At 43.1% G+C, this 17,531-nt stretch overlaps 1 protein-coding gene across 1 annotated transcript in view; it reads left to right on the plus strand.

The window, feature by feature from the left end:
- Positions 1–7,106, plus strand: part of LOC310773688 (tryptophan--tRNA ligase, cytoplasmic-like) — an 11,930-nt gene extending 4,824 nt beyond the window's left edge. Inside the window, exons 6-10 of the mRNA XM_083633615.1 lie at positions 1,327–1,427; positions 1,645–1,757; positions 4,343–4,516; positions 4,822–4,962; positions 6,894–7,106. Of these exons, the coding sequence (XP_083489741.1) occupies positions 1,327–1,427; positions 1,645–1,757; positions 4,343–4,516; positions 4,822–4,962; positions 6,894–7,052 (688 nt within the window). The 3' untranslated portion in view covers positions 7,053–7,106. The remainder of the gene's footprint in view (positions 1–1,326; positions 1,428–1,644; positions 1,758–4,342; positions 4,517–4,821; positions 4,963–6,893) is intronic.
- The last annotated feature ends 10,425 nt before the right edge of the window (positions 7,107–17,531 follow it).

Here is a 17,531-nt window from a genome sequence, read left to right on the forward strand (position 1 = left end):
CGCGACGCAGGTGAACGGATAAACAAGCAAACTTATTTCACCATTCGGAGTTTTGCCGACACGTCACTCCCCACCCGCTCTGCAGTGCCGCCCCGCCCCCCAACATACAGGCAAATTCGCTGATAGATTCCCACATGCGCGAGCCGAAGTGTGAAGGGAAATGTCCGATATTGACTTACAGGTAATTTTCCGGTACGCATGTGGGAAAACGGCTATAGTGAAAAGAAGAGAAAGGGGGGAGGGGGGTCGGGGGATCGGGGTACTGAAGTATAATTGAAAAATAATTTTTCCTTTCTAATTGAGACATGAAAAATGGCCAAATATCTAAATTGAAGAATGAAAAACTGTAAAAAAAAAAAAAAAGGGAAATTGAAACTGAAAATCCATTTTCAAACTGAAAAAAAACAAAAACAATCAAAGTCTGACCCTATTTTTCATTTTGGCCATTCCCTTTTTATCATTATTAATTTTGGATTGGGAAACATACAAAATTAACATTGAAAAGTAAAATTCAAAGTTAAAAATACAAAATTTAAAATTTAAAAATGGAAGTCACGTAACCATTTCAGGTACACCCACGTTTCAAGTTACACCCATATAAGGTATGCCCACAGACAGACAGAAAACGGAGGTCAATTGCTGAAATTCAAAATAAAAGTACCGGTATCCTGTGTTAGTCTCAGTTAAATAGCGTTAGCTTAAAGTCATGATTGCTACTATGGATATCAATTTTAGGTATTGTTTCTCGGCCCAGGAACTGTCATCGACCCGCGCTTCCGTCTGTCTGTGGGCGTACCTTATATGGGCGTACCTTGAAATGTGGGCGTAGCCTGAAATGGTCACGTGACTTCCATTTTTCAATTTTGTATTTTTAACTTTAAACTTTACTTTTCAATGTTAATTTTGCATTTTTCCAATCCAAAATGAATAATGATAAAAAGGGAATGGCCAAAATAAAAAATGGGGTCAGACTTTGATTGTCTTTATGTTTTTCGATTCCGTTTGCATGTTGATTTTCAGCTAGTATTCTAAAAAATTTTTTTACTGTTTTTCCTTCTTCAATTTCGATTTTTGACCATTTTCCATGTCTCAATTAGAAAGGAAAAATCACCTATGGGGGGGTCTGTCCTAGCCTGGGTAAACCCAGCCTCCACGTGACCTCTATCTATGTGCTGTGACTGATAGCACATAGATAGAGGTGACGTGGAGGCTGGGTTTACCCAGGCTAGGTCTGTCCATCTTGATCCTCCAACAGCAGTTTAATTGTGAATCATTGATTTTTGTTGAACTTATTTTCTCTGTTCTTCTGTTTCCTTTTCTCCGCAGTTCATCCCGGGATTTCTACAGCAACGTGGTGAAGATCCAGAAGCATGTGACTTTCAACCAAGTCAAAGGCATCTTTGGCTTTTCAGACAGCGACAGCATTGGTATGACAGACACATACTTATGGGCTTTATCATTCATTAGAATGATAAAGCACAGTTATTACATTAAAACAAAATTATTACATTAGAACAAAAGTGCTGAATAGGCAGCAAAATACTTGGCTGATATTTGGCATGCTCATTCTCCATAACGTTCTGAGGAACATGGCAGCAGTGTGTGGGGCACCAGTAACAGCTGTTCCCTCTGCTCCTTCTCCAGGAAAGATCAGCTTCCCGGCCATCCAAGCAGCTCCGTCCTTCAGTAACTCTTTCCCTCAGATCTTCAGAGGCAGAACAGACGTCCCCTGTCTCATCCCCTGCGCCATAGACCAGGTCAGGATAACACAGCGTAATGATTCACATTATTCACAGCCTTATAGACTCAAATGACTGTGTGCACCACCACACCTCAAGATGATCTTGATCGTTAAGAAGGTTTTGTAAGAAGGGTCTGGGGCATTCTTAACACCTTCTTAATGACGAAACACTCACAGATTCAGCCACGTCAGGCAAAATGAGATAGTGTCCACTGTTGTGTTTTTCCCTTTTTCCTTTCTTTCATGCACCCTTTAGTGTTTAAAATTGGGCAACACTTGAAAATCTCTCCTCTATGTATTAATATGGTTACTTGTGTTTTAAATGTTTTACCGTAGGCTATATTCCTCTAATCAGAATGGATTCCTTTTATAATAAGAATGTTGTGGATTTATATAGCACCTTTCACAGAACCCTTCTTAACACATTGACTGCCAGACGTTTTTTTTTGCTGTAGGTAGCTTCTGCCAAGCCGTTTTTTGAGGATTATGGCTCATTTTATAAGAGCCGAGGATTCGTTTCAGCTTGGAGTTTGTGAACATACAATATCTCAAAAGTACTAATAGAATGTGTACTTTCTCTGTCTAAAAGAGTTAGTTTGTAGAGTTAGTAGTTATGTAAGCATTAGCAGTTGAATACAGCATGGTTTTAGCGTGAAAAAGAATATTCAGAGATAAACGGCTTTTTGTGAAATTGGATGGAACTGTCACTTTAACCATTCATTTTTGGCTCTCTCTCTCTCTCTCTCCCTCCCCCTCTCGCTCTCTCTCTCTCTCTCCCTCCCTCTCGCTCTCCCTCCCTCTCTCTCTCTCTCTCTCTCTCTCTCTCTCCCTCCCTCTCGAGTTGCTTCAACTCCGCCCTCCGTGGGCGGACAAGCTTGTCACCAGTCAGTGCTTTGCTGCTCTCCTGTGCCTGCATGTCTGGGCCGCTGTTTGAGGAAGTCGGGATGGACTCGCTCGTTTGGAGTTTTGGTTGAGAGAAGCTTTTGCGATTCTGGTCATATTTATGCTGCGTGTTTCAAAGTGTGTTCCTCCACCTGTAATCTATCACCCGATCATAGTAGATCGGCTGAATCTATTATGTAAATTTGCAATCCCGCATCGCCAGCAATCAGCGCGAAAAGGAGAATGGCTGGGCTGAGAATGGCTTGACAAGTTAAAAAAATGCTTTCCTTTCTCTAGCCAGGAGAGCACTGTTGCCACTTAGTGGGTCGGTGGAATGGGTTGTAAACGTTCGGTGGCTCCAATAATTATATAAGAGATGTAAAAGGCTTAGATGCACAACCCACCGTCAAAAAAAAAAAATCGATGGGAGGGAGTCGATTCGAGGGAACAGCTGGATTCTGAAAACGTGTTCATACGTTGTTGGCAGGGAATGTGTTAAGAGCCTTCTTTAGCGATGTTTTAAGAAGGCTGTTAAGAAGGCGTTTGGGAAACACTTCTTTGGAGCCTTCTTAACATCCTCCCGATGGCTGAGTTTCCCAACAAAAGAAAGTGTTCCAAATAAGTGTTTCCCAAACGCCTTCTTAACAGCCTTAACATCTTAACATCAAGCTTCTGCAGAGTAGTTTTGCAGGCAGATCGGTAAATGGTGTCACCATAGTCTAGCATAGAGACACTACATGAAATAGGCCACGCCCATCACGGGGGAAAAGCTCAGTTCATTTCCACACACCAGCGTCATTTTCCTTGAATTAAACATAGCCAAAAGCTGTTGTGTGGTGGGGCTGCGCAGACAACAAATGTAAAAAATCGCCAGTTAAAGATTTCTTGTACTCCTGAGCAAAACAAGGAAGCCATTGAGAATTGACAAGAAGACAAATGTGGATCTAGCTGTCAAGGAAGTAAGTTGGAGTGTTCATCTTCCGTATATCCACCTTATTTTTGGCGGCCATTTTGCCTTACGTTAAGTATGGCTTCTATTTCCGGTGTAACCAATTTAGATAACCCCCCAGCCCCTGACAAAAAAAACGTCTATGAGGATTTTACCCTTTTACAGCAGAGCCATTCTGCTCTACAGCCGTGTCGTTCGGGTGCTGGGATAACGTAATGCATTGTGGGTAGTCGGCTACTAACTGTGGCTAATGTTAGCGGCTAGCTAGCTATGTTACATGGCAGTAAAACGCCACCAAATTGATTTAACTTTTAACCATTTCGAGTAACACACATTTCGAGTTTCCATACGGACCTCCAGCGTTGGTTAGTTGTTTATAACGTGACTATATTTATAACTTTTATAACGGACTCCAGCTTCCGGTTTATAATTCGGGTCTGCAGCCAGAGTATAACAAAGGAAATGGCAAGCGGCAACAATGAGTCACGTTAAACCGGACCTTGTACCCACGCTTCTTTTTTACAGTGGGGCATTCAAAAATAAGGTGGATACGATCTTTTTGTGCAACACGCAACCATGCACGTGACATAGGAGAACGCCAGGATTGGAGGGGGGGGTTTCTGTTTTCCCCCGTCTTGGGCGTGGTTTCTGAATGATGACGCGTTATGCAGTGTCTCTATGGGAATAACTGTCCCATGCTAGTAATCCAAGTACAATGAAAATGATGAAACCAGACTGTGAACTTGTGTCTGTCCCTCCACCTCTCCCAGGACCCCTACTTCAGGATGACCCGTGACGTAGCTCCCAGAATCGGTTACCCCAAGCCGGCCCTGCTGCACTCCACCTTCTTCCCCGCCCTGCAGGGGGCGCAGACCAAGATGAGCGCCAGCGAGCCCAACTCCTCCATCTTCCTCACAGACACACCCAAGCAGATCAAAGACAAGGTGAAGAGTGCTTAGAAAAGGACGAAAACACACACACACACACACACACACACACACACACACACACACACACACACACACACATGCCAGTCCTCGACAATAGGTGCTGAACTGAGTGCAAAACCTGGAGGATGAAAGAGTGCATGTACATTTATTTATCATTTATCATTTATTTATTTTATCTGTGCCCGTGTGTGTGTGTGTGTGTGTGTGTGTGTGTGTGTGTGTGTGTGTGTGTGTGTGTGTGTGTGTGTGTGTGTGAACTATTTCTAATGATGGCCTGGCCGTTTTGTCGTGGCACCCAGGTGAACTGCCACGCGTTCTCCGGGGGCAAGGACACCGTGGAAGAGCACAGGAAGCACGGCGGGAACCCGGACGTTGACGTCTCCTTCATGTACCTCACCTTCTTCCTGGAGGACGACGAGCAGCTGGAGAAGATCAGACAGGTGGGAGGCGCAGTGTGAGACAGGAGGGAACATAGGCTACGTTCACACAGCCGTCCTTAGTGCTTGAATCTAATCTTTCCCCCCCTAAGAGACTCTTTTTCATGACTGTGTGAACAGTACAAGTCACATTGAAAGTTACTTTTTTTAAAGACAACCTGGGCTACTTTCAAATGTGGAAAAACATCAGATTCAAATCTGATGTTTTGGAATGTGACTCCGGTGTGAACAGACATCTGGCCCGTATCTGACTTAATGCTTCAATGTGACTTTTACATCATTCCAGAGCGACATTCGTCACTATTCTGCGCTGGCGGGAGGGGGAGGACCAACACGTGGGCAGATTGTGATTACAAACATGGAGGAGAGCTGTGAGGGAGCTCAGTGGAGGGACAGTGAGGTTTTAGTATTAGTAAGAAGTAGCAGCTATTGCTCCACAGAAAGCCATTATTAAAATGTTGGCTCTCTTTCTCCTCTTCCTCGCTATCATCTGCTCCCGTATTCGCTGGCTTCCACTGCACAATAACTTGTAAATTAAACCGCAAACAACAGATGAAACAACATCGTCAGCTACCGCCACGTTTACTGCTGTCTTCTTCCGGGTTTACGTAGAACAGCAGTGTGCTGCGTGTGGCCGCGTTATTGTTGTTCTTCTGCGCATGCGGGTCGCTTCAGGTCCGTGATCTGTTCACACTGGAGTCTGATATGGGCCACTTTTAAAAAGTCTGTGTGAACAGCCACACACAAAAAAACAGACCAGATCAAAAAATCTGATTCGAGCGCTAAGGTTTGCTGTGTGAACGTAGCCTTAGAAGAGGGGAGGAGGAAAATGGGAGTGAAACGGGATGAAAGTAGAAAACTGTCTGGAATGTTGGATGCGTGGAGAGGGAGGATAATTGGGATGAGATGAGACAGAGTAGAGACATGGAACACAAAGGAGGTGGATAGTTGAGAAGGCCTTCATACCAGGACGGGACAGGAATGACTGTAGTGTTGGGCTTCAGGAGGAGAGTGCAAACATACCATCAATTGAACATACAAACACATCCTATTTACCTCTCCTGCATGGTAAATGGTCAAATGGACTGCATTTATATAGCGCTTTTATCCAAAGCGCTTTACAATGTGCCTGAATTCACCCATTCACACACCGAAGGCAGCAAGCTGCCACGCAGGGTGCTGGGAGCAATTTGGGGTTCAGTGTCTTGCCCAAGGACACTTCGACATGCCGGGGATCGAACCACCGACCTTCTGGTTGGTGGACGACGCGCTCTACCTCCTGAGCCACAGCCGCCCCATGGTCGTTCATTGCCCGTGAATGGACTACAACAGTGGTTCTCAAACTCTTTTGGCACCCCCTCTCCCCAATTTCTGAATCCATGTACCCCCTTTACCCAACTACAACATTTTGCTTAGAAAACGGCAAGAGAAAACTATAGCATAATGATGCAATGAATGAATGATAGATAACCCACCGACCTTTTGAAGAATATAACTTTACAAAATAAAAATTGGGGTGGAAAAAGTTGCAATTAGTGCCTCCTGAGCAGATTTATTTTAACATTTGGTTTATTTTCAAGATTTATGCTTATATTTTTCCATTTTCCCCAATTCTTCTTTCAAGTACCCCATGTAGTAGCTTTGGGAACCAGTGGACTAGAAGGACCAAAACAAGAAACTTATTAAGCATTAACCACATACAGAATGGCAAGGCACAGATCCTGTAAAGAATAACTGACCCTGGAATTTGCTAACAGCAGTTAAATAATGACAGAATTTGCTCTTTGTGCTGTGAACTTTTGAAGAGGAACAAGAGTACGGCCACTGTCAAAATTCCTTGCACATGTCCCACCATGGAGAATATTTTCTAATCTCACCTGTACATTCTCTCCCTTTGTCACTACTCTGTTCATCTCACCCTCCTCTCTCTGCAGGACTACACCAGTGGGGCTCTGCTGACAGGAGAGCTGAAGAAGATGTTGGTTGAGACTCTGCAGCCGATGATCGCCGAGCATCAAGAGAAACGCAAGCAAGTGACGGATGAGATGGTCAAACAGTTTATGACCCCCAGGCCTCTAAAGGTCAACTTCTAGCCTGCTTCAGCATGTGAGCTGTCAGAGGTCATCGTGCGGTTTAGTCTGAATGTAGGTATGACTGTGAGTCAAGCTCAGACCTGGGCAAAAGGCGGCCCGCGGGCCACATGCGGCCCGCGAGCGCCCCCTGTGCGGCCCGCGATGGAATTGCAAAAAAAAAAAAAAAAAAAAAGATTTTTTTTTTTGCACCTCCTGCACCTTAATGCAACATGCAAGGTACCCGCTGAATAAGTGTCCAAATGTTCATGTCATTCTGGCCAATACTCCACTTCTGTTATAACATTTCAGTCTGGTATGGAATATCTTTCAATAATCTTTATGACTAAAAGGCTAAAAGTAATCTCATGTGTAAGAAATGACTGTTCTACTTTGAAGTAAAAATGGAAATAATTAACTTGTTGGTTTTGGATTTATTTAGCTTCAAGAGTGCATTTTTGTTTGTGTGACCCTCAACACAGGCTTTGAGAATCCCGGGCCACTTACTGATACTTATGCTTAAATTAACACACTCATATTCTGGTTTATTTAAAGAAAAACATTTTGGCTAGTGGAAATTCTAATTGGCTGGTAACTATAAAATATAGCAGCCATATTGGCAGGTGGTCAAAAAAGTTAATGACATAGGAGTGAGTGAGAAAAGGATCAAATATTGGTGTTTAAGACTGAATAATGACATCACAACTGTTAATTTAAAATTAGGTATTCCTCTAAACCTGACTTCAAATGCCCCCAAAAAATTTGCGCCGGCGCCGTTCGGCCCCCAACGCTCAGCAAAATCTGACGCTCTGGTAGCGAGGACATTTTTTTGTGGTCCTCTCTATCATCAAAGTTCCTGGGTTACGGCATGACAATATTTGTTCGGCCCCCAGCAACAATCTGGGTTTCTCATGTGGCCCCCCATGAAAAATAATTGCCCACCCCTGGTCAAGCTGTTTCCATCTAAAACTGTTATTTGGATTAAATACAAAATAAATATCGATTACAATACGATTCACTTGAGGTTTCGTGTATTTATTTATTTAATTTTCTTAAGATAGGTTGATCACATTCCATAAAACGGGGTGTATATATATATATGTATGGGGCCATTTTCTATAACAAGTGATATGTTATTTTATTTGAACAAAATTGCACTTGAATAAAAACAAAACAACTCTTATCTTGCGATTGCACAGATTTTATTCAATAAAAGGTAATACTTTTAATTGACTAGAAATGCTACAGAAATGCCTGTGTAAGTTATTAATTATTATAAAACGGCTCTCTCAAATCAAGCAATCTGATTGGTTCACAGCCATTGTATAAATCCAATAACCGAGTCCAATAACCCATGGTCATGGGTTATTGGACTCGGTTATTGGTTGCCATGGCAACTCTCTTACTAAAAGCCTTTGGTTTAAAAAAAAACAAATGGCGGAGACAGCTGTCAGATCCTTGTGAATCGATCTTCGCTTATAACTTTACTAATACTTCGCAGAAAATGATGTTTTGTACAAGAATAGACGCCGGCTAATGTCTTAACCCCTCTCTCGCGCGCCCTCACTCTTAACCCCGCATTTCTAAATAAGACGTAACGTTACTTGGTGTCGGCATACGGCTCTGGTGTCGGGCTTTGCAAAACGCTCCCAGCTTCTCAGCAAGCGCCAGGATTGGCCAATGTCGACTTCAGTCTACAGAACGATCCAATCAAATCACCCGCACGTCTATCTTCTTGCTAGAGGTCCCGCCTTACAGTAGTGTTTCAACTGACTCTATCAGAATACAATGCCAGTCGGACTTATAGTATTATTATTATTATATTATTATACTTGGAAACCGTTTTATAAAAGCAATATAGCACTCGAGCTGCGTGGTGTTGTGGAATATATCCCGCTGATAAGCTGTTATCCCACTCGGCCTGCGGCCTCATGGGATAACAGCTTATCAGCGGGATATATTCTCCACAACACACTTGCTCTCGTGCTATATTGCTTAAATACGCCATTCGCATTCATACATTCACACAGCAAAGGTGCTCATTTCTCCTAAAATATCACAAATGATGATTGTTATTCAAAATCGATGAGAAAATGATTGCATAAGTCCTCATGAAATGGTTTGAGCATTTGATAATGAATACATATTCCTCATGCCTCGTACAGTATTCCATTTAACGGGAGGTCATATAATGCAGTAGAGTCTCAGGCTGAGAAATCTCGAGGCATTTGAGTGAAGATGTTTAAAATGGAATTGTAAGGCGGTAATAAAGATAAGACAAAAGAAGATGTTATTTCATAGAGGTCGGTTGCTGAATTCAGTAGCACAAAATGATGTGCCGTTTTCAAACGGTAGTTTGATCTGCTGCCTGGCACAAAACATGAGTCATGTTAACAGTTTGACAGAAAGCAGAACCCTGAGAGGGAAATGTCTTGCAAAAGGCATTTCTGGACAATAAAATGACAATAATAATAATGCCATTTCTAAAACATGGAATATAGTTTCACTGCAAAAAATGATAATAATTAAAAGACATCACCACTGAAAGAATTTGTTATACTCTATGATTAATATGTTGTTAATCCAACCTTTCCACTGATTTACAGGATATTTTACAGAGAACATGTCCTGGTCCAATAATGACTTCCCCTTACTGTTCTTATGTAATGAGAGGAATGTGGGGTTATAAGAGACGACTGTCTTCCTACAACACTTCTGAACAGATATACTTTGTGTATTCAATTAATTACTCTTTTGTTTGGGAGCTCTGAATTAAAATATATTCACATTTCAAGTAAAGTAAGTATTTACATTATTTTAAATACTTTAGAGTTATATGAAACACATAGCAGCATCAGGGGGAAATGGTCATAAAATATTCTATATTAGAATAAAATGTACTTCCTTAGAAAATGTCATATTACACGCATCTTGTATTTTAAAATGAGCACCACCTCTCAGGACAATACTTTGGGAACTTTCTAAAAGATGCCTGCAGATCTGACATAATTTAGGCATTTGGTTGAATCTTCTCAAACCCTATCGATCCTTTCATGAGAGATTTCTCTCCATTGACGGTGTGTGAGATGAACCTAGAGCAGTGCTTCTCAAATTGGGGTTCCCCGGACCCCCATTTGACCGCACGCTGTCTGTGATGCAGTGGAAAAAGCCCCGGTACCTCCGCTCACCCATCCAGTCCATCTGCAGACGAGCTTTGATCAGGTCTATGGGCGTTCCGATACACCAGCCGCACATCCCCGACAGGCCTCCAGCCAGTAACACCACTTTCCACTCTGTATATGGAGGAGACATCATTTTTCATCATGTAGGATTCAACCTGCATTTCATATGAAACTGAAAGTTCCACCCTCAAACACTCACATTGTCCTCAATCTGTCATGTTCAATGCATTCCACAAGAGTTATTTTGTTATGACAGTATTTACCTTTTGTTGCACACACCTCCCCTTAACTTGCCATGTCAAGTTCTACTTCTGATTGTGATTATTTCCTACATTTCCCAGAATGCCTTTCACGCAACCCATAGAGACACTGCGGAGCACGTCGTCATTCAGAAACCACGCCCAAAACGGGGGAAAACAAGCCCCATTTTTTTTTTACATTTGTTGTATGCGCAGCTCACCACACAACAGCTTTTAGCTATGTTTAATTCAAGGGAAATGACGCTGGTGTATGGGAGTGAATGGAGAGCTTTCCCCTGTGATCGGCATGGCCTATTTCATACAGTGTCTCTATGTAGGTGGAGAAAGCAATAGCGATAGTTATTGGAGAGGAGACTTTCTCTGATCAAGAAAATTTAAAATCATGCCCCTTATGCAAAATGCATACTTATGGTCTATTGAGGCTACTGTCTGCTGCATTGCATTCTGGTCTATTGAGGCTACTGTCTGCTGCATTGCATTCTGGTCTATTGAGGCAACTGTCTGTGGAGAAATTGGCATCTTCTAGCATAGAGACACTGCATGAAATAGGACACACCCATCACGGGGGGAAAGCGAGGGAGTACTGGAGAGTATAGCCGCCCAGCGCCAGACAGCTTCTGTAGCCGCGCACTCGAGTAATAATGATAGGCCTTGCCCTTCAAACCAGGGAAACTTGCACCCCCTGAACTGTTGAGCCAAAGTTCAAGGGTGGGCTCCATAGGCTCAGACTCAGAAGGTGATCCTGAAAATGTGGTGTCAGCTTGCCCGCACATTACCTATAACCGAGTTTCTTCGTACAGCACTTTGAAAGTTGGGGCCCAGAAAAACTCCGCTCTTGCAACTGGTTGAGGCTAAGTGCTGCTAATGGGCTAGTAATACCATGTAGGCTACTTTGAGATGGATGTGCAGCTTTGTGGTAAAGTAATTGCAAAACATGGGGTGTTGGTTGTTAGGGATCCAACACACAGTGTACCTTCAGTTCCTGGTGTGCTCAGAATGAACATTATCAAGGAGGGTTACTGGGAGTTGTTTGTGTGGCATGGCCCTGCTCTTGTTAACTTATCATCTGTGTTGCAGGCTCCCACACAAATTCAGCAGCCTCTCCAGCACTGTCAACATGACCAGGATAATACCCCTCCTCCTGATCACACAGGTCATGTAAAAGTGAAGGGAGGAAGGGTATTCAGAGTGCCAGGGGGTACCATGAAAATTGTGGCTACACCACAAAATTGCTACACCACATTCACACTCTCTCGTGCTCCTTTGCTACAATAATAACAATAAATATTCTGTTAATAAATTATACATGTTATGTATTTTTATCACAAATATAAAATATTTTATTAATCACGTCGATTTGTTGCACGTGTCTTGCATGTCCACAGACGTCCAAAAATTCTCCTAGCCAGTCAGCTAGTCAAATATTGAACTGCATTTCTATGTCCAGATGGGTCATAGTTTCACGTCCAGATACTGAATCTGATTCGCACATCAACACGTCCAAAAAAATCTCCTAACCAGAGATTCAAATATTGAACTACATTTCTATGTCCAAAAGGGGTAGTAGTTTGATGTCCAGATATTGAACCTGTTTTGCATGTCCACAGACATTCAAAATAATCTCCTAGCCAGATGTTCAAATATTGAACTGCATTTCTACATCCAAGAGGGGTCGGAATTTGACGTACAGATACTGAACCTGATTTGCACGTCGAGCAGATGTCTAAAAAAATATCCTAGCCAGACGTTCAAATATTGAACTAAATTTTCACATCCAAAAGGGGTCATAGTTTGACGTCCAGATACTGCACCTGATTTGCACGTGGAGCAGAGGTCCAAAAAATGATGTTCAAATATTGAACTATATTTATACATCCAAGAGGAGTCGTAGTTTGACGTCCAGAGACTGAACCTGTTTTGCACGTGGAGCAGAGGTCCAAAATATGACGTACAAATATTAGACTACTTATTTAGGTCCAAGAGGGGTCGTACTTCGACATCCAGATACTGAACCTGATCTGCACATCGAGCATACGTCCAAAGAAATGACGTTCAAATATTAGACTTCATTCCTACATCCAACAGAGGTCATTCTTTGACGTCCAGATACTGAACCTGATTTGCACATCAGTCGGACGTCCAAAGAAATGACGTTCAAATATTAGACTACATTTCCACATCCAAAAGGGGTCGTACTTTGACGATGTAGGAAAAAAATCTAGTCAGATGGTTTTAGAAAACCATCTGACTAGATTTTTTTTATCTGACACTATTTTTACCACTAAAATTGTATTCCTTGGCCTGAACATGTATGTGTAGACACTGAGATTGTGATCCTAAGTGGTTTAGAAGCTGATATATTAGGTTTTGTTATGACATGATTTTGAAATTCCAAGATGGCCAATTTTTTTTATCTGACACTATTTTTATTGCTAAAATTGTATTCTTTGGCCCTCAAAATGTATGTGTAGACACTGAAATTGTGATCTTAAGTGGTTTAGAAGCTGAGATATTGTAAGAAATGGGTTTCGTTAGGACGTGATTTTGAAATTCCAAGATGGCCGCCATAACGTTTTTGGAGGTGGATCCTATCAAAAATGGAACAGCGACGGAATTCTGAGTAAGTAATTATTTTTTTTGCTTTTGTCAGAACTGTCCACATCCAGCTCAAATCTAGCGCTAAGCCGCCTGACTATACACAGGGCCGTAGCCAGGGTTCCGAAATAGGGGAGGTCCAGCAAGGGGAGGCGGATTCGGCGGCGAATGGGCGCCGCCGAAAAAAAATTGAGTTTTTTTTTCCCCTTTTTAAGCCATATTTAGAGTAATATATCATTTTAAATCAACATTAGGATTATACTGTTGTGATGTCATTATTCAGTATATTCTCTTTCATGTCACCACCTGCTCAGCTCTCCTGTCAACATAATTGTAACTAACAAACACAAACTGTTTTAGCCAAATTCATATCAAAATGACACCTACAAACACAGGTACACAACCCAAGCCGTACACAACACACAAAGTTACTTAGACAGACTAGACACTTACTTTCTTGGTTGTTGCTAAAAAATCTGTCAGTGTGTGTCACTCACTGTCTGTCGTTCACTCGCTCACTGTCTCGCAGCTCGCTCACCTTCAATTATCTCGCCAGGCAGACAGACAGTCATCACTCACCACCATGCTGCTGCTCTCTCAGAATCAAGTTAACGCGGACGCGGCGTCAGATTACTTCCTGCCTGACCTGCCTTTCGTTTCAAAATAAAAGCGATCCCGTGTTTTTCATGCTTTTCCTGTTTTCCATGCAGATTGTTTTATTTTTTTACAATCTTCGTTCTCAGGACACTACAATTTTCTGTTCCCAAAGTCCGAACTGAATTGGGGAAGAAAGCTTTTAGGTTCTCTGCACCCACCGCATGGAACAGTCTGCAGTCTGATCTTAAACTTAATAGCTTAGTAACCTTAAATGGTTTTAAGGCTATGGTAAAATCTCTTGAGAACAGGCTGTCTGTATGCAAATGTTTTATTTGATCATTTTAATGTTTTTCAATTGTATGTGTTTATGTGTTTGTTTGTTGTAACTTTATGTTGCTGCTGTTTCTTGGCCAGGTCTCTCTTGTAAAAGAGATCTTTGATCTCAATGGGACAAACCTGGTTAAATAAAGGGTAAAAAAAAAAAAAAAAAAAAAAATCTCTGAAATATTAAAAAAATCTCTGAAATATTAGGGGAGGTCCGGACCTCCCCGTCCTCATAGCTAGCTACGGCCCTGACTATACACCTCCTCCCTTGCCCTGCTCTCTCCTCCCCCACATTCCCTGCTCCCCATGTCCTCCCTTTCCCTGCTCCCTCCTCACCCACATCCCCCCTCTCCCACCCCCTCCCTTTCCCTGCTCTCTCCTCCCCCACTTCCCCTGCACCCTCCCCACCTCCTCCCTTTCCCTGCCCTCTCCTCCCCCACTTCCCCTGTCCGCTCCCCACCTCCTCCCTTGCCCTGCTCTCTCCTCCCCCACATCCCTGCTCTCCCTCCCTTGCTCCCGCTCCTCCCTTTTGCTGCTCTCTCCTCTTTCCTCCTTCCCCTGCTCCTTCCCCACCTCCTCCCCATCCCTGCCCTCTCCTCCCCCACTTCCCCTGTCCGCTCCCCACCTCCTCCCTTTCCCTGCTCTCTCTGCCCCCACATACCCCCGCTCTCCCTCCCCTGCTACCTCCCCACCCCCTCCCTTTTCCTGCTCTCTCCTCCCCCACATTCCCCCTGCTCTCCCTCCCCTGTTCCCCCCCACCTCCTCCCTTTCCCTGCTCTCCCCTCCCCCATATTCCCATGTTCCCTCCCCATCTCCTCCCTTCCCTGTTCTCCCCGACATTCCATCCCCCTTTTCTCCCTTTCTCTATGCCTTTCTCTATCATATGATTGTTCAATCTTGTTGTTATTATTACTACTGTAATTGCTACTGTTGTGTCAGCTAGATTTAGCTAGACATATTTTCTGTGAAGTCCTCTGAGACATGAAGTAGGTCTATAAAATAGACTTGACTTGACTTGAGGTAGTTTCAAATGTGATTCCAATCTGCTTTTGACTGATGTGTCTTCTTCAGTGCGGACGCACTGATCACCCAAATCGCATTTGAGAGTGTCTTTTGCAGGGGGCCGGGGCTTGAAAGAGCATGACAGGCAGACACTGGCAGAAACACAGCGCACCTAGCAAACTTAGCTTATAATGGAGCTACTTCATACATAGAAACAAACATTTACTCACTGAAAATAAGAAAATGTGTACTTTCTTCTTTATCAACATTTATTTTTCACAACTACCTCTGAGCGGCACCACGGCTCCTAGCTCGGGCTCCGTCAGTGAGTGGACAGGCAGCAGTGTCAAGCCAGCTAGAGTTAAATACACCACTTCTGGTCATAACTTTCCAAATAAAATCCCTGTCTGTCCCATGCTGCAGCTGCTACACTGTCAAATGTCGAGGAGTTTGGCACTGTGAGTTTTTTTAAACATTCATGTAAGCATTTTATGGAATTTATTTAGTTGCCTCGTGTCTGGAGGCTCTGCATGTTCAGTGTTACACAGTACAGGACAGGGTATTCTTTTATTTTGAAGACTATAAATGGAAGTAGTTGTGTTCAGTGCCTATACTTGACGCTATGTGTGCCTCGGACGGGAAAATAAACCTGGCATCTGCCTTGCTCGGTTACATTATACAAGGGGAGTCTCGCTGAGAGCAATTCTGTCTTTTTCAGTAGCGCGATTGTTTGGATGGTGAGAGATGATGGCCATTTCTCATGATTCTGCGTTGGAAAACACCTTCAGCAGCTAGTTGTTTATTGACGCCTATGTCATTACCATCGCAACCCATGCAGATAGGCTGGATGCGTCTGGACACACAGATCCGACTTTAACACTTGCCCAAATCACATTTCAATCAGGAGATACTAGAGACCAGTGAATGAAAATAATATGTATTACAATAATGAATGAAGCATTACAGAAAATGTGATGAGCATTAGGTATTGTTAATAGTCTTTGGCATTTAGGCACCACAGGGAGATCTTGAGATAGAGCTGCATCAGCTATGAGCAGCAGCCAGATATACCCCCCTGTAGAGTCTAGATATGGTGGTGATAGGTGATGGTGATGCCTCTCTTTCTGAAACTGATGAGACTCTTCAGACTGAAGGATCTGGTGGCTCTGCGAAAACTGGGTGGAGAAGGGGAGGTGGAGGCTGCGAGACTGTCAGCAGCAACGTTGGGAGGCTGGATAGAAACAAGCATTTAATACGACAACAGCCATGTGATAGGCTTACGATGAGGGGTGAAAAGCAATGTTATAGGCTTACAATGGAGGTGTGTGGGGTGAGAGGTGATGTGACACTATGCTATTGGATAATAGAGACCAGGCGGCAAACAGCCGATTATTCAATTGAAGCCTGGAAGTTGACAGGCTATCTTGAGCATGTGAGCAGATTTGAAGGGGTGGAGAAATAAGGAGCGAACTGAGGAACTGTAAAGTGCAGATTATAGTCTTCCTGACTGAACTTCTGTTAGAACTTCATTTGTGCCAGTGCGGACACTCCCAAATCAGATTTGGGAAACCAATCAAGATAATGACTTGAGAACCAAATCGGATTTGCCTGCAGTCTGAACAGGCCATATAGATGCATCGGCCCCTAGTGGCCAAGTTCAGCTCAGCACCAGCCCTTCAAGTGCACAACATCTTGGTTGGTGGACACGCCCTCTAACTTTGCTGTTCCACTGTTACAGAGACCTTCACTGGTAACATATTCAGAATGCTAAAGTAGGGAAACAGCCTGTCAGTGAATGTGTGTGTGGTGTTGTGTTTGTGTGTCGTGTTAGTATCAGGATCAGAGAATGACAGCTTTCAACTGTTCCAGTGCAGAATCTGACGCTCTAGAGCTTTTTTCAGCCAGTATATCAAAATATGTTTTCATACATCTGAGGCAAGGATGATATGTGTCAAGGAAGTGAGATCTTATTAAAACAAAACAACCTGAAAAACCCTTTTTTTAATCAAGCGGGAAATTCTTTTTTGTATGCATTTTGCTTTTTCAGCCACATGATGGCAGCAACGATGCACCAAACTAACCCTGTAGCAGGTATTTGACAGTTGACAGAGGTATGTGAGTCTGTGTCAGTGTCTTGCTCAATAGCAGTTGTTCCATACTGGGATACGTAAATATGATTTTTATCTTATTTTCTTTTATTTAACGAGGAGTGGAGTCTCATTGAGATTAAACATCTGTGTTTCAAAAGTGTTCTGGCAAAAACAGCAGCAGCATAAAGAAATGGTTGTGTAACCGTCGCCGAGTGAATCAGACTTAGAGGTGGGGGCATTTTTAAGGGGAAATTAGGAAGGAATGCTGTTCCCCCTCTCCTTCTCGCCGTTCCCTCTCAATGTACTCTGGGAACTTTGTTCCCACACGTCCCCCCCATTTCCACCACTGGGTGTAACAAAGTTTAGCCTTCGGCTGGGACCACCAAATGAAGATTACTGCCACTGTACACATGATATTTTAATACAACACAGGCAAGCATCTACTCAGGAGAG

This window comes from Poromitra crassiceps (genome assembly GCF_964638095.1).
Source record: "Poromitra crassiceps genome assembly, chromosome: 3".
Taxonomy (NCBI): Eukaryota; Metazoa; Chordata; class Actinopteri; order Beryciformes; family Melamphaidae; genus Poromitra; species Poromitra crassiceps.